The sequence below is a fragment of the Siphateles boraxobius genome, unplaced genomic scaffold (genome assembly GCF_051911475.1).
Source record: "Siphateles boraxobius isolate OS27281-9 unplaced genomic scaffold, OSU_SipBor_1 26, whole genome shotgun sequence".
Lineage (NCBI taxonomy): Eukaryota > Metazoa > Chordata > Actinopteri > Cypriniformes > Leuciscidae > Siphateles > Siphateles boraxobius.
The window spans coordinates 10379554-10398066 of record NW_027508876.1 but is presented as its reverse complement, the minus strand read 5'-3'; the positions used below and the strand labels follow the sequence as shown (position 1 = coordinate 10398066).

Below are 18513 nucleotides of genomic sequence, written 5' to 3'. Positions count from 1 at the left end.
CCTGCCTTTGAAAATGCTTGCTATTAAACTTCGTTGAGAACTTTATTAATCTTCGTCTGTCTGCCTGCAAACACATTGTGTCAGATAGTTTCATGATAGTGTACTCTCTTTAAGTGGCTTTTTATTTCATTAAAAATATATTAATTATTATTATATTATTATAGTTTAAAAATATATACTTTTGAAATTTGAAGCACACTAAAAGTGCTCATTCAATAATATTAAGTACACTTCTTTTTCACAAGGGACTAGCATGGAACATAATTGAACTAAAAACTACTGTATTGCTATAGCCCAAAAATATAATTTATATTACCACTGTGTTGTAGAGAATACCACAGTACTGAGATGGTAGATCAAAAAAGCTTGATATTAACATTGTACTATTCTCAAAAAATGGATCTTCTTTGTTGGTTTAGCTTTGCATATAACAAATCCACTTTGTTAAACAAAACCCCCACAAAAATAAACACCATTAACATGTTGAAACAGACATTATTCTCAATTTCTCCCTGAACAGCAATATCCCCTCCTCTGACTCTATCTGCTCATTCACTGCCTCTCTCTCTCTTACTCTCTGCCAGAGGAAGTCCCTTGCGACTGACCAGAGCCAGTAAAGAAGAAGTACTCGGTGGGAGAGAAAAAAGTAACATTCACTGGATGAGAGAGCATGGTTCCTTGGCTCTGAATGAAGGTTTATCCTGCCAGACTCCTCTAGCAGAGCGTTTAACTGCTTTCAGCTTCCTTTGCTCTTAAATCACAAAAAAATACAGGAGACGTGTGAAAATACTCATTGACGTTATTGTGACCCTTTAATTAGCATACATGTACAAAATTGGAAGATATAACTCAAAATCAAGCCAAAAAGTAATTGTTTTGCTTTGAGTATTGAAAATAGAGCAGATGAATCTGACATGTTGGTAATGTTACAGGGATTCAGTCAAGGAGTAAACCAAATATATTAACTAAGATGTTCAAAACCCTTTTTGGAATACAAAAATATTTATTTAGCAGAGTGACTAGTGCATTAACTTGCCGAAAACACCTGTTCAAACCTTGCAAATCATTCAAGTTTTTAATGATATTAGGGTGAGTTTTGGATGAACTATCCCTTTTAAGCTCAAGTATTCATGCTTATGAATTTATGAATACATTTAAACACAATCTTAGGAATATATATTGCATACCATATGAAGTGTATAAAACTAAACTAAAATAAAAAGTTCCTTGAGAGCTTAGAAATTCAATAAAAAACAATGATCTGTTATTTCTCTGTCTGTCACTTTGAGCAATGCTCACACCTTCTCTCTTTTTCCATTAATTGTTCTTTTACAACCACCTGGTGAGACAAATGTCCCATGATGCCCTTCTATTAAAGAGGCTGGTGCTGTCTATGGTCAGACGGGGGAAATGGATGACACTGCGTCGGGACGGAGTAGTGGGTCTGTAATGACTTGAAAGGAGAGACTGGCATTGGGACAATCTCTGGAAACTCTAAGAGTTAACCTACTGAAGTACCAAAAGAAACAAAACAACAAAAAAAAAAAAACAGGGATCGATACAAAGATGGATAAAAACAACAAGATGCACTCTGCGGATTTTAATCGAGTGAACATGGCGAGTATAAATGGATGGAGCACACTTGGGTGAAAAAATGAAAGAAGAAAACCACTTTTACGCTCATCCTTCAAAGGGAAGGTTTGAGAATTTATCTGTGTCTGATTAATGGTGGAGGTGGCGGGATTTTTGCTGTTAACAAGCTAGGTGTTATTTCTCAAAGGTACCTTCCAGGCAAGCTCACCAGCTCTCCACATCGAGACACAACATAGAGACTACGTGCACACAAGGGAAAAACTCCCATGAGGCCTGTCTGCAGCCACACTTTCTCAGCTGTTTATATATGCTGCCGTGTTGGTGGTGCATGTTTTCATGAGCCACACACAATAACAAATAGCGCTGGCTCTTGTGATGATAAGCACTGAATAAATTTAAGCCTTGAGGGGAAAAATCGCTGTGTGATCTAAACAAATTCTGTTGCTGTTTACACCCAAAAGCAATCATGTTAAATGATTTAAAAATGCATTGTGTTGCTTAAACTCGAGAAAGAAAAAAATCTTGCTTCATCTAATTTTAGTTCTCCCAGCTTTGCATGTGTATTCTTACTGATTTGTGAAGGCGTGCACATGCTCCAATAAAACTGAGATGTGGTGCTCATACTTGAAACACAAGTTCAAATCCAGGTTGCGTTAAACTGTCTCGTCTCCATCATCTCTTGCCATCTCTCCATCTTTTCTATCAATATCAATATTATATTGAAAATAATTCATACAGTTTTGAGAACTGACCTGTGAGTCATTTGAGGCTGTGGAACGTTCTGAAGGTGCCAGGCTGGAGGGGGGGATGCCAGGAACAGGTCTCTGGGTGGCAAAGGCAGGAGCTGGGTGCACGAGGGGAGGACTGTGTCCGAACGCAGAACCTACGATACCCGGTTGCCGACTGATCAGCTGCTGATGCATTTGTAGTGCTACAGGCGTCGGAGGATATCCAAAACTCAACGCAGGGCTGAAAGACAAATAGAGGAAAAAACAACGGCTTATAAGAAAGATTCAACCATGAGAAAGTTCATGTTGCAAATGAGTGAAATGGTGATGTGGTACATTACAAATTTTCTTTATAGAAAATTTGCCATTGATTGAATATCATTAATTTAATATTATTTATAATAGGCCTACACTATAAATAGATTTTTAACGTTTTCTGAATTAAATTTTTTACCATTTTACAAATACAGTAAAAACATTAATTCTGTGAAATATTACAATTTAAAGCGACTGTTTTATTATTTAAATCTATTTTAACAAGTCATTATTCCTGTGAAGTTACATTTTCAGCAGCCATCACTCCAGTCTTCACTCACATGATCCTTCAGAAATCATTCTAATAAACTGATTTGGTGCTTGAGAAACAGTCTATGAAAACAGTCGTGTTGCTTAATATTTTTTTAAGGATTATTTGATGAATAGAAAGTTCAAAAGAACTGCATTTACTAGAAATAAACATTTTTATATATTATATTTTATATATTTTTTTTATATAAAATGAAAAGTCTTTACTGCCAATTTTGAAAAATGTAATGCAGCCTTGCTGCAACAACAATTATAAACCCTTTAAAGAAAGGTTCCAATATAGTTCATGCAAAAATTATGAATCACCTGTAGAGAATAAAAGCTGTATTTAAGCACACTATTGAACTTTCATATATCACCTCCTCCTCTATAGATGCCACAGTCTCTTTAATGACAAATCCCTGGTGCTCAATAACAGACATTCATAGGGGTTTCCATTCATCGTGGGACATGCTAGCCGCTCCATGCAAGCTCATACATCTACTGGTCTTATTAAAGGCAGAGAGGAAATCAATGTAGCTGGACGCTACATGGCTGACACAGCTGCCTCATCACTCATCGGGCCTGGACCCTCGCCTGCCATGTCTGTCTATTCATGTACACACGAGATATGACTGATTAGCTTACAAAAACAAATCACTGATTAATCACTTTCAGTGTGGGAAAGAGGAACATTTCTGTCACATTTCAGACCCCCACCCAAACATAGGTAAAGTCACCAGGTAAAGTCATTTCCTAATAGTGCTGGATGGCAGATGTCAAACTGAGTGACACATAGTAAGGGATGCAAGCTATGTCTCACACTATGTCTCTTTCGTAGATACATTGTTTAGTTTGATAGAGAAGTTACAAAAACTGAATGTGTTCAAATGTAAGAACTTCTGATATTCTGTGTAATTTTTTAATTTATTTTTTTAAAGAAATTAACACTTATTCAGCAAGGATGCATTCAATTGATCAAAAGTGACAGTAAATACATATATAATATTACAAAAGATTTCTATTCCAAATAAATGCTTTTGAACTCGAAGACTCGATCCCACAGGTAGGTAATCCACAGGTAAAAGTTCAGTCTAGAACGACGAGACCAGACCCACATGTGTTCTTGGTGCTGGCTTTTATAAAGGAACTGATGATGCTGATGGCAGACAAGTGTGGTAATTGAGTGTGCACATGGGGGTAGCCAGAGAGGATGATGGGAAACGTAGTGTGCTGAGGTGACTGAGAATTGTGACAGTACTCTCCCCCTCCCAGAAGGCGTGACATCACGGCTTGAAGAGGTGAAGGCGGAGGCTTAGGAGGAGGGCACGGAGATGGCGCAGGGATGGTAACAGGAGATGGCGAAGGGATGGTGATAGCAGGCGGCAGAGGAATGGCAACAGAGGGATGACGAGACCCTAGGGACAATGATGGTAGTTGTCCGAAGACACAGACCAAGAGCCGACAGCCCACGGCGGAGTCGAGGGAGGGAGGAGCAAAGGTGGAGTAGAGGCTGACGTCAACTGGGGCACGACCGACGGAGGCGGACCCGATGGATTCCAGGGCACATATGGAGAGCCGATGGAGAAGAGCAACGTCGCTGACACAGGAGGCCTTGGCGATGCCCCAGTGACCAGCGTCTGAGGAGGAGCCAGACTGTCCGAGGACTGAGACGATGCCGAAGTGAAGGAGGAGCCCGCTGCAGCAGTAGGGGTGGAGGATTGGAACGTAGTGGAAGATCCGCAAGTCCGTGGCGGAGGGGGTGTGACGGACGGCTGACTAAGGGGGAGCCGATGGGACGAGGGAACCCGGTCAAGTCGAAAGGCCGAAGTTGGGAGGAGCCAAGGTGGAGCCGACAGGTCAAAGGGCCGAGACAGTCTGAGGCCGGAGGCGGAGCCACTGGATCTCTCTGCTCAGGTGCTGATGGTGGTTGCAGGATCTGAGGCTCGGTGTGAGTGCTTGGCATTGCAAGAGATGGCGAAGGGCTGACAACCTCTAGCAGCCTCTAGGCTGGAGGACTGGTTGAGCAGGGAGGACTATACCACAAGGTAGACAGGGTCAAATGTAACAATACATTGTCCATGCAGGTGTCTGTGCTGTCGAGGAACAGTGGTGAAAAATCTAAAATGGGGTGGGAGACGATACCTCTGCGCTGAAGTCAATCAGCCAGTCCTCAGTCTCAAAATCCACAAAATTTTCCTCGGCCACTTTTCCTCACACCCCTGGTCAGACTCACTGGGGGCTCCTCTTCCGGGCGAATGTCCACACTTCCCTCTTATCTTCAGGCACTGGCTAACGCGTCGCGTGGTAGCTCTCCGTCTGCAGGGGGTCACACGTTTCCTCTGTGGTCGATGGTCGTGGAACGGACTCTGGGTCCGGCTATGTTCTGGACCGGGGGTAAACATTCTACAGACATCAGATGATAGCGTCCCTCCAGTTCAGTCCAGAGGTGTCTGGGAGGTCTACCGGGTGATGGTAATTCACCCCAATACAGAACAGTGACTTCAGGGTCTCATCGTCAAAGGGGCTGGTGAGGGCAAGGCAGAAGGTCTTGGTAAAAACAAAAAAGTCCAGGTTCTCACGAGCCACAACAGCAAATCGCGCTGCATAATCCATTTTAAGTCTGGTCCTCTGTCATGGAACAGAAGAATGCCGACACAGGTACAATCTGAATAGAGTTTATTGAATGACACACAGGATGGTAGCAGGTGAGTCTCTGGATTGCAAATAGTTTTGGTGAAACTGGCAGGAAAATTACTTTTCTTTTCTGTTGTACGTAGAGATGACAGGTGACTGGAAGACCATCTGAATGGAAGACGAGAGGATCACAGAAGACTGAAGATTTGACAGTTCGAGATATGATCGCACAGGTAGGTAATTCACAAGTGGGTAGTCATGTTGAAGTTCAGCCAAGAACAACGCAATCAGACCCATATGTGTTTTTGGTGCTGGCTTTTATGGAGAAATTGACTAGGCTGATGGCAGACAGTTGTGGTGATTGTTGAGTGTGCACAGGTGTTAGTCAGAGAGGATGAGATGGTCCTCACTGCAGAACATGAAATCCACGGGGAGGAGTCGGATCCAGATCCAACTCCTCCCACCTTACATATACCTAAACCTACCCATCTCCGCCCCCTGATCCCTAAACACACCCCTAATCCCTAAACCCACCCCTAATCCTACCCATCTCCACCCCTTAGATCTTGATCCGACTCCTCCCCGTGGATATCATGTACTGCATTGAGGTGCTACTGGAGAGGATGGGAAATGTAGTGTGCTGCAGTGACTGGTCTGGTGACTGAGGACTGTGCAACAACATTGATAATAGTAAGAAATGTTTCTTGAGCAACAATTATTAGAATAATTTCTGAAGGGTCAAGTCTCACTGAAGACTGGAGTAATAGTTGTAATTTAAAAATAAATAAATAAATAATAATAATAATACTAACATGTGTTAGTTTAAATAATAATATTTCACAATATTACTGTTTTACTGTATTTTTGATCGAATAAGTGCTGTCTTGGTGAGCATAAGAGACTCCTTTCAAAAACATTAAAAAAATTACTGACCCCAAATATTTGAACAGTGGTCTGTACCATTTTATAGTAGTGCAAGTAGTGTTTAGTGTTTTTACACACACACACACACACACACACACACACACACACACACACACACACACACACACACACACACACACACACACACACACACACACACACACACACACACACACACACACACACACACACAGTGAGAGCACTATGAGAACTTAGATAATGTGCTTATTTAAACAAAAAAATTAAGTTTACTATTTTTGCCAGAGAGTAGGCAGTAAGTCGGAATATGGGAGTGTGTTGTGACTGGGACAAATTTAGATATCCCAGCTTAAAGTAGCATTAGGTTGATCAGTATCTGAATATTGATTAGCCCCCATGTCAATAACAGTCTCACTGATATCACAAACGCTTCATTATCTACTTAAAATCTGTCTGGAGTCTATGCTATGCTATGAACTGACTGAACTAATTGAGCCCCATATAAGTGAGATCATTTGAAAAACATAAATTATTCAGCTGTTGAAACAGATTAAACGAGATTACAAGGCAGAGGATGGCCAGTGAACACTTAAGAACAGCCCCCAGGTTGAAGCACTATTGAATTTCAACTAAGACATACTAAGTGGGTGAGTTTTATTCACTTCATCCACAACAGATTCTCTCTCTTTCCCATTAAAGCTTGTGTTACTGTCCTCAGCCCAGACTTCGCTTCCTTTCCTTGTCCCCCTCTTCATGACCCTTTCATTTGTCATTCCCCCCTTTCTCCCCACTCTCCTCCTTTCCAGCATGAGTGATTGCGTAGCGGCAGTGTTAGGATAAAGCTCTCCTCAGCTGATGGAGAGAACATTAATCAGGTGATGCATATCAGACCGACGAGTGTGAAGGAGGAGGGGAGGAATATGTTCACACGGTTCCTCCTAATAGTGCTCTCTATGTTCCCTCGTTTATTTCGCCGTCCATTGTTCATTCATCACTCCGCTGCTGAGGATGTGCTGGAGTGTCCACTTTCAGCACGGGTCACTTTTCCTGTCTATCTCTTTGTCAGAATCTCTCTCGGATTCTCTTGTCTCTTGTCTGTTTCAATATACACCACTCTTTATTTTTATACTTGGTACAAGGTCCAAGTTTGGAATGACATGTAGGTGAATAAATGAAGAATTTAGGGTAAACTATAATTTTAAAACCTGTCAAGTGAGAGACGAAGACTGGCTCATCTCAAAAGGATGTGAGTGACACAATAGTCTGTCCTGAAGGAAAAACTAAACAATTCCAATGACATATGATGTATGAAAAAAAAAAATTAAACAAAAATAATGTAAAATCCAGCTTTATGGCCAGTCAGAAATAATTATTAAATTTTTGTTAAAAAATATTTTTAATTTACTCTTGTATGTACCTGATAGTGCCGGCTGAGAGGTGTCCGTAGGATCCACTGGTGGATGAGCTGGAGCGGGAATTATTAAGGATAGTGACTAGAGAGTTGGGCGAGGTGCGAATCATGGCCTGCAGGTCAAAACTGGGGTCAGAAAGGCATGGAGAGCTGGGAAGGGGTCGTTTTCTGCTGGGCCGATTTGTGAACCTAGGACTGGGAAATCGAGAACCTGAGGGAGATAAACAGACAGAGAGAAAAAAAAAAACATAGTAAGTAAAACCTGATAGTAACACAAATGGCAAAATGTATTCTATTTTTTAGGGTGACCACCCGTCCCGCTTTACGTTGTACCGCACAGCATTTTCACCCCTTGTCCTGCATGTCGCATATTGAGAAAATGTCCCGCATTTTTATCAGTCTGTTGGTTTTTAATTATCATATCAAGAAAACGTGCATGCGTTCTTTTGCCTTTTTAAGAAAGCATTTTATTTATTCTTTTTGTGGCGTAGTGTTTCACCTAGCTATATTTAACAGCGCTTCGTCAGAAGTACAAATACAACAGCCGTTTTTTAAATCCTATCCAATAGGTGAAAAAGGACAGGAGTAAACACGGTCACTAGTGGGTTGTGACGGCTGTCAATCAAAATGTGGAGCGGTGATTCGTTCCATGTGTTTACTGTCAGAAAACAAATGGATAATTCGGTAAATTAAATTTTCAATTTAACAGAATTGATCAACTTGTTGCCTGCTGTGGTTGTTTTAATTCACATCCTTTCTAAAAATACATTAAAAGTTTTTGGTTTAATATATTCTTAATATATAGATCATTGACACTGTCAATGATCTAAATTCAGGTTGGTTTATATTTTATTTATTCATTATTTATTTTGTTGGATTTTAGTTGAACTTGGTCAGAATTGTTTCAAAAATAGTTATGATGCCTGCTGCCTTTTGGCTCAGTGATGTTGAATTTAAATGTCATGTAAAGTAAAGACATGTTATGTTACATTGTGATGTAATGGTGTTTTCTGGAAGGGACTAAAGAACAAATAATTTTTATGAGCTGAAAGGCAGAATACAAATGTTTTTATTAAGTTAGATAAACATTATATAACAGTTTCAGGTTATGTTTTAGTGTTGGTCACATGTCCCACATTGTCCCACACAAACTTGTAATTGTCCCAGATTTGATTTGTTTGATGGTGGTCACCCTAATTTTATTGTATTGTATTTTTTATTTCAAAAGAGCTGTTACCATCGAAGAGATATGGGAATAACCACCATTAACTGTCAGACAGATATTTGATGGTCATGCCTGTCGAGCAAAACTATATCCCTACTGACATAATTTCCAAAAATGTATCCTATTTTCATGTGGACAGTATATTGTTTTTGTGAACTAACAAGATAGAGGGCTTTACAGAAATTATTATTTTTTAATTAAATGTAATTTATTCATCATAGACAATGCTTTCAACAACGATTGCATTTCCTGCATTGCATGCATTCTGAACACACTGTAAAAACAAGTTCGACTACACTTTTCCGACTGCTTTTTGGCAGCATCACTGTGATATTGAATCATGTTTAATTGGGTTGAATAGTGTGTCAACACTGAATGGAATTGCACTAGTTGTTTTTGAAAAGCTTTCTCTAGAAAGCAGATCAAACGTAGACAGGCCCTCCACTCACACAAAATGACTGGCACCTACAGATTAAGAAATTACTTTTGTTGTCTTTTCATTGGCAGATGTCACAAACAAGAAAGAAGGGAGGGAGAAGTGAAAGGAGGAGGGGAAGAGAGGGATGCGGGGGTAATGGTGTTCTTTTGTTGTATGGAGTGACACAATGACTTTGTGACTCATATTTTTCTCTTTCAGATGTTCTTTACTTTTTTAACAGAAAGCATGCAAACAAAACAAAATTACGCTCTCTCTCTCTCTCTGACTCTCTCCATCTCTTTCTACTTTGACACATACAGTGATTACAGGGTCTGTCATTCATATTTAAATCACTGTGTGTGTGTGTGTGTGTGTGTGTGTGTGTGTGTGTGTGTGTGTGTGTGTGTGTGTGTGTGTGTGTGTGTGTGTGTGTGTGTGTGTGTGTGTGTGTGTGTGTGTTTGTGTGTGTGTGTGTGTGCGCGCATTCCCACAATTGGAACATATTTTTACATTGTTAGCATACTGCTTAGAACTGTGATTTAAGCCTTTGAATGATTTTGGATGTGTGGAGCACAACAAACACAATGTGAATAATATTTATTTAATTAATTAATTAATATTAATAATAATAATAATAATAATAATATAATTTGTTACATTTATATAGCACTTTTTCTGGGTACTCAAAGTGCTTTACATATGGAAGGGAGAATCTCTTCAACCACCTCCTGGATGATGCGACGGCAGCCATATTGTGCCAGAACGCCCACCACACACCAGCTTATTGGTGGAGTGGAGACAGAGTGATGAAGCCAATCATTATATATGGGGATGATTAGGAGGCCATGATGGACAGAGGCCAATGGGCAAATTTGGTCAGGATGCCGGGGGTTTAACCCCTACTCTTTTTCAAGCCTCGGATCTTTTATGACTACATGACCACAAGTTTTCCCAGGAGGTCTCCCATCCAGGTACTGACCAGGCTCAATTCTGGTTCCATGGGCAAACAGCCTTGGGCTACAGGATGATAGACACATGCACAAGCTTACACACCCATACACAAATGAATCCATATGTACATGAGCACGACCATTATACACACATATAATTCACACTCATATACAATACTATGTTTGGTCTATAAGGCCAATTTGGACTGACATAAACTCCAAGTTGGTCTCAAGTAGTTTAAATCAGCAGTTCTGGTCTATTTATGATATAAGCTGGTTAACTTAGGTAGAACAAGGAATGCAAAAAGATGGGTTACATTGGTAATTTAAGCTGTCACCAGCTAAACCAGCTTATTTTTTTCTAGGTTTTGATGAACTTAAATAAACTATTGGTAGATCAAATAATGTAGGTAGTCAAAACCAGTATGAATGTGCCCCAAACACATTTTCCTGGTCAATAAGGTGAAAATAAGATATTCATGTAACCAGTCATGTAGTTAACTGATCTGGTCTATTACTGGCATACGCTGGTTAAGCTATAGGTAAAACAGTGGTTCTCAACCAGTTGGCTGGAGCCTACAAGGGGGCCTCAGCAAACTTTTAAGGCATCAAGATGACTAAAAATTATTTTAAATAATACAAAAAAGCTTTAAAATAAGCTAAACTACTAAAAATCTATTTTTTATTTACCCCCAAACACCTGGAATTCTAAAATGTAATTATTTTAATTTTAATTATAATTATTTGAGTTACTTAAAAATGGACACACCCAATTTATGTAAATTGAAAAGAAAAGATTGAATATTTTTGTGGAAAATGGGGGGGCTTTGGAGTCAATAAGGTTGAGAACCATGATGGTTGAACAGCCAAAGTAAGAAATTGCCTAAAACATAATTTTTTAATAATGTCTGATGATCAGCCAATCTTTGACAATTCCTGTAGTATGAGTAAATATTACATCCTTGGTCAAACATCTTTTATCAAAAAAGTGTGATAATTCAACAATAATTATTGGGGGGAAAAAAAATCCATCTACATCCTGCAGAGGGTCCAAATTGAGGTGTGTAATAAGTAGAATCTAATCAACACTGGCTAATTAGCAGCTAACAGGTTAAACAATGCACGGCTTGAACACACATATGCAGTACAGGTTCATTCTTTCATTAGTCCGTACTTCTCTAAAAGTAATTACACTGATGTGAACTGAGCTCTAAACTACGACTGTGCCATCCCATCCCCATTATTAACAAAAGCTTCTAGATAACACACTTCTCCTCATTCACTTCGCTTCTCAGAGTCTATATATCATAAAAGAGAGCTTTAAAGTGTTAATTTGGCTGGCGTGGAACACACATTGTTAAAAAAGGATGAGTTATTACCAAGGGCTGATCACAGGCGATTTGAAGTTGGGGGGACGCGACATCTTCATTTGAAAACGGTGGCCCTAATTGTTTTGTTTCAGTCTATTAATCTTAAACAGTGCCATAGTAGAAAGGATTTCTCCGGTGATGGATAGTGGGACATTCCAATTCCCACCTAATAGCAATTAATTTTCTGATACCCATGCAATTTTGGCTAGTTTTAATTAGTTTGTGAGAAACGGGAGAGTGGGGAAGCTGACGGGCTAAATGCATTCTCATTAAAGACTAACAGGCTAGTCCACCTGACCTCTCTTCAGTCACCGTGCCTTTAATTTCCTATTTACTCTTCAAAATAACTAATTTGCATACGTTCTGTGCACAGCCCATCCCCCCCATACACACACACTTATTTTTTCTCAGAAAAAAATCAATTTTACCAGTTTAATTATTTGGGAACGGTTTTGAAGGAAATAAAGATGAATTATTTGTTCTGTAAAAAAATAATAATACTAAATAAATAAATAAATAAATAAATACAGTATATATTAAAAAGCATGCGGCTTTTGCTTTTTTGATTGGTTAAGGTTAGAAATAGACATCAGAAAAGAGTATGCAAGTGGAAAACTTACTTTCCATAGCCTGCAGGTACTCCATGTGCAGGGCGTTGCTTGCAGCCCCTGTTGTGGATGCCACTGAGGGAATGATGTCAGCGTAGGGGCTGCGGTGACCTGCAAGCAGGGCCATCTGGTGGTAGTACTCTGCCGTGGTCAAACCAGTGTGGGGTGCTGAGGGGTCAAAAAGAGTGGAGAGGACAAAAAAACATTCATTTGGATGAAAACAAAACCATTCAAAAGTGTGAGGTGAGTAAGATAAATAAATAAATAATACTGAATTACTTTCATGTGACACTAAGGAATGAATCACCATCACAGCAATAAATTAGATTTTAAAATACAGGTATATCCAAATAGAAAACTGTTACTTTAAATGGAAAAAAAAATCACAATATTACTGTTTTTAATAAATAAATTCAGTCATGGTGAGCATAAGATAATTACATATATATGCAAATGCCTTGAATACCAGACTTTTTTTACTCTCAAACTTGTGCATCAATGGTTTAATTATTTATTTGACTTCAGAAGACTTTGCAAGAGTCATATGGACCGGGTCGATGCGGTACCTTCGGATAATTGTTTTTTGATGGCTACACTTGTAAGGATTCTTAAAGCGGTTTTTGCAACTACATTTCATCTCTTTCTCATCAAACAACCAGACTAATGAATGGCTTTACACAAACCGTAACGGGGCAGAATCTAGACAAGGCTTTTTCTGTGTAGCTATAAATTAGTGTTAGCATTCCAACTGTCAGTGTGAAGAAATTTGTCATCATGTCGCAAACAATCAGAAGATGCATTCCTCCATGTTCACGGACCATCCCTGGTTATGATACGCATGAGTTCTGCTTTGAGTGCTTACGTTTGAGCATGGAGAGTGTGAGCACTGTGAGTTGTTTTCGACTAAAGTGCTTCTTGCTTGTCTCGCATATCGCGAGTCAATCTGGCTGAGGAGCGGGAGACGGGTCCTCCATCCGCTGTTGAAGACGACGATTCTTCAGAATGGGCTGAAGATGTAGGTTCTGTTGTCAATAAAGAATCTAGTGGCTCAGATCTCGCGTTTGCCGAGGCAACTCACCGATTACAGGTCCGCTATATATATTTCACGCAAATGCACATACTCTTTTACTCTAAATATTTGTAAGTATGAACTACACTTATAATTAGAGTCAAATAGTATGTGTATTTGGCGTGCTGTCCGGGGGAGGGCTCCGAGCTCGGAATGTGGCCCGAACCCAGAGTACTCCCCCATATCCTTGGCTGGAATAGGAACTAGCCTAGAGTGAGGAGTCAGGGTGGCGGAGGGATGCAGAAAAGACTGTCGAGGAAAATAGGTGAGTCTGCAGTATATATATATAGGCCTCCGATCGTACTGATTGGGTAGATCATTCGAACGTGCTCTTCCTGAACTTTGTTAATAAAACATCTCATATATATATATATATATATATATATAATGTGGAGGAAACTGAGCACATCGGTCTCTTTTGTTCCTATGATCGTGTGCAAGCGAATTATGTTTCACTAGTTCACACTTACAAATAAGTTAGATAGAATAAATGGTATGCATATTTGGCGTGCTGTCCGGGGAGAGGCCCCCGAACCCAGAGTACTCCCCCCGTATTTCTGGTTAAGAAGTAACCAGGCGAATGTGAGTAATTGGATTCGAGTAATTCGATCAATTATTTGAACGTGCTCCTCCCCCAACTTTGTTAATAAAACATCATGTGTTTGCAAGCTATGATTTTATGTTTCTTTGTTGAAACTGTTCTGGCAGCCTGTAAATTACTGGAAAGTATATCTTATTGGGTCATAGTGCATAATGAAATAAGATTAATGTCTTAAACAACATTTTGAATACAGAAATATAAAATAAATGACAAAATTAAACAATACTTGGATAATGAAATGTCGCCAGTAGGCGGCAGCAAGTGACTGTGTCAATGAACAAGTAATTTAGGGGCAGTTGTGGCCTAATGGTTAGAGAATCTGACTTGTAACTCGAAGGTCGCAGGTTCAAGTCTCAGTACCGGCAGGAAATGTAGGTGGAGGGAGTAAATAAACAGTGCTCTCTTCCACTCTCATTGCCACAACTGAGGTGCCCTTGAGCAAGGCACTTAACCCCCAATCTCCCCGGGTGCCACAGCCCCTGTGTATGTGTTCAATACTGTGTGTGTGTGCACAGAGCACAAATTCTGAGTATGGGACACCATACTTGGCCACACGTCACGTCAATTTCAATACATTAACGGAATGCATAGCTGATAAAAAAAATTTGGATGAATAGTAATTTTCTATTACTTAATTCTGAAAAAAAACAGAGTTTCTAATGATTGGACCCGGAGTTTCTAATGAAAAAGCCCCCAACACTGGGCCTGGGCGAGGAACCAAGGTTCTTCCACATGACCGAGGCACGAAGGCATAGCCGCGTGACCTTGATCATGCGAAAACGGATTTCCCCTCGGAGAAAACCCCTTGGTCCTGAGCCACTACTGCAGGGGTCTCATGTACAGAAGGCCAAAAGTAACTACGTTGGACGCAACTGCCATGAGCCCCAACCAAAGACCTTTCACCGAGCGGCCACTCATGACTGCCCCCCATCCTGTGAGGGAAGCATCCGTCGATAGCGTGACGCGTCGACAAGAAGCCCCCAGCACTGGGCCGTGGGCGAGGAACCAAGGTTTCTTCCACATGACCGAGGCACGAAGGCATAGCCGCGTGACCTTGATCATGCGAAAAACGGATTTCCCCTCGGAGAAAACCCCTTAGTCCTGAGCCACCACTACAGGGGGCTCATGTACAGAAGGCCAAAAGTAACTACGTTGGACGCAACTACCATGAGCCCCAACAGTCTCAGAGACTGTTTTGCAGTGAATGACTGACCTAGTTTACATTCTTTACGGCTGAGAATCGCAGAAATACGTGCAGGAGACAGACGTGCTTGCATGTTGTCGAATCCCATATTACACCTAGAAAAGTGGTCCTCTGAGCTGGGAGGAGTACACTTTTTGGTGTTGAGCCGCAACCCCAACCTCCTTATGTGGGACAGAACGACATCTCGATGTTGAACTGCCAAAAGCTCGGACTGAGCTAAAATCAACCAATCGTCGATATAATTTAATACGCGAATGCCCTGCAATCTCAGAGGAGCCAGAGCTGCATCCACGCATATTGAAAAGGTGCGGGGTGATAAGCTAGGCCGAATGGAAGAACCCGATACTGGTATGCTTCGTCCCTGAAAGCAAACTTTAAGAACCTCCTTTGATGAGGATGGATAGATAAGTAAGCGTCCTTTAAGTCTATTGTGACACAATCATATTTAGCGTAAGCATACTTTGAACTTAAGATTCTGAAACCTGCTGTTTAAATGACACAGTTCTAGAGTAGGACGCAACCCCTCATCCTCTTTCGGAAATAATGAAGTAATGGCTGTAAAACCCTGACTGTCTGCTGGGAGGAGGAACCCCTTCTACAGCTCCTTTTGCAGAAGTGTCAGTACTTCCTGCTCCATAACCAAAGCCTGCTCGGGGCCCACCACAGTGGGGAGGACCCCTAGAAATCTGGGCGGACAAGAACCGAATTCTGAACCCTTTCCTATAGTGTGCAGGACCCACTGAGAAATATGTGGCAGTAGTTTCCACGCTTTCAGAAATTCTACTAGGGGAACCAGTCTCTCAAGACTGGCCTCTGGATTTGGTTGAACAGTCACCTCGGTGCCCTGAACGGCGAACCGGCAGGGAACAACCGAACTGGCAGCGTTGCGACCCTCCTCAGAGAGTCGCACCCCAGAGGACGCCGAGGAGAAACGATTTCTCAAAACCGTCCCTTCCCCGGAGGAGCCCTAAGAAGCCTGATAGCCTCGTTTTTTGCGACAGGACTTCCTGTCTAGGCTTTATTAGAGATGACGATAATCCTCAGATCTTGTCTACCTCTAAATAGCTCAGTTCCTACGACCCTCCTCGGAGGATCATTGGAAAAAGCAGGCACCTCGGCACCCTGAAACGGCGAACCGGCAGGGAAACCGAACTGACTGCACTACGACCCCCCTCGGAGGATCGTTTGGGGACACTGACACCTTGTTGCCCTGAACGGCGAACCGGCAGGAAAACCAAACTGGCAGCGCTGCGACCCTCCTCAGAGAATCGCACCCCAGAGGGCGCCGAGGAGAAACGATTTCTCAAAACCATCCCTACCCCGGAGGGAACCACCCTTAGAAGCCTGATAGCCTCGGCGTCAGGGCTTCCTCTTTGTCAAAGTTATTTTAGAGATAAAACAGTCCTCAGATCTTGCATATCTCTAACTAGCTAGACTGCTACCGCCACCCAGGTCCACTTCACTCGATTGTGGAGGAGCCCAAATGGTGATGCTCGTTTTGCACTCTGTGCTGCGAGGAGCTTAGTTGACCGAGACTGCTCCTGCCCAGCAGTCTCGGGAACATTAGTTTGGTGAGGAAGAAACCTCTGGAACGCCGCTGAATGGTTTATTTCTTAGTTTTTTTGAAAGCGGAGCGTCCAGAAGAACAGACATAATTTATCTTATTTTTCTTTATTTTTAAATCGGAAAAACGTATATATATATATATCACTCCGTGGCCACCAGCAGGAAAACAACCGAACTGGCCGTGCTGCGACCCTCCTCAGAGAGTCGCCCCCCCAGAGGACGCAGAGTAGAAATTATTTCTCGAAACTGTCCCTCCCCAGTATAGTTTATCTGTTTTTGCATGACGCAATTCTCGAATAGCGTCAGTGCTGACATCCTCACATTCATCCATGTCCTTATACTTTACCCACCAGCGCTGCCTAATAAAATTTATTTATTTAAGATGGCTGGTGGGTAGCTTCGGGGTTAAAAATGATGATGCCGACTCGGGAGAGAGAAAGCTCGCAAGCGTCTCTTTAACCCGAGGCACTGTCATACCATGATACTTAATACCCAAAGCATTACTATAGTTAGACGTTTGGGCATTAAACACATAAAATAGAAACCGGATTATTCCACGATCTCGACACCTCAGTGTGGAGATAGGGAAAAACAGCAGTCCCCGACGAGGAGGCTGAGATACAGAGTTTTTCTGTTTTTAGATATATTTCATCTAATAAACTCTTTTATTTTCACTCTCATAATGTTCAGCTGGCCAGTAAATATTTAACTAGCAACAGCACTAGATAAACCTCCTTGTAAGGCTCCTCTTTATTCAACAGAGTTATGAGCTGACCTATTTTTTTTTATTGAAAAATCAAACATCTGCCTTTTTCTTAATATCTTTATTTGTTTTGTTCTCTTTTTTCTAAACAAAACACTAACGATACCAATTCCTCGGAACTGGAAATCACCAGCACTGGATCTGACAGTTGAAAGCTGAGATAGGGCGGAGCCCGTCCCAACCCCCGCTGTCAGATCCGTCCCAAAATGCGAGTCCAAACCGTCCTCCTCGAACGCCCGGCGGGAGCGGAGTGTCCTCGCGGACAGCTTTTCGCAATGCTCACAGTCAGCCCACTCGAGAACTGACTGTGGCATGCTCCACTCCCAAATATATATATATATTGCAACTTGACAGACAACAATAAATATGACAAGGACAGAATACACAGATCGCTTGCTGAAGGCACAGAAGCTGTCTTGGTCTGTTTTCTGGTGTGCTTTATAGCTTCCTGGTCTATGACGTCACCCGCCTATGGCGTCTCGCTCTTCCATTGGACTGATTATACACGTGCTTCACGACGCAATCACGCAGAGCGTTCCCACCGCGTCTCAACACAGCTCGAGTTCCCTTGAAAGGGAACTAGATGTTTAGTAATTTCCTACAACTTAATTCTGAAAAAAAACAGAGATTCTAATTATTGGACAAACACTTCCTCACATACTAACCTAGAATACTGTCTAACATTTGATTAACACTAACACTTGACTTGCAGCTCTGGCAAGTCTTCGTCGTCGGTTAGGAACCTGGGTGTGCTCTTTGATACCAATCTTTCATTTGAAAGTCACGTGTCTAGTATCTGTTTAACCGCATATTTCCACCTTAAAAATATATCTAAATTACGTCATATGCTCTTAATGACAAATGCAGAACAGTTAGTTTCATGCGTTCATGACATCAAGGCTA

At 41.3% G+C, this 18513-nt stretch overlaps 1 protein-coding gene across 1 annotated transcript in view; it reads right to left on the bottom strand.

The window, feature by feature from the left end:
* Nucleotides 1-18513, bottom strand: part of gli3 (GLI family zinc finger 3) — a 248427-nt gene that overhangs the window by 31895 nt on the left and 198019 nt on the right. The window contains exons 6-8 of the mRNA XM_077244337.1: nt 12420-12575; nt 7843-8047; nt 2346-2562 (exon numbers count right to left, since the gene is read on the bottom strand). Coding sequence (XP_077100452.1) covers nt 2346-2562; nt 7843-8047; nt 12420-12575 — 578 coding nt within the window. The remainder of the gene's footprint in view (nt 1-2345; nt 2563-7842; nt 8048-12419; nt 12576-18513) is intronic.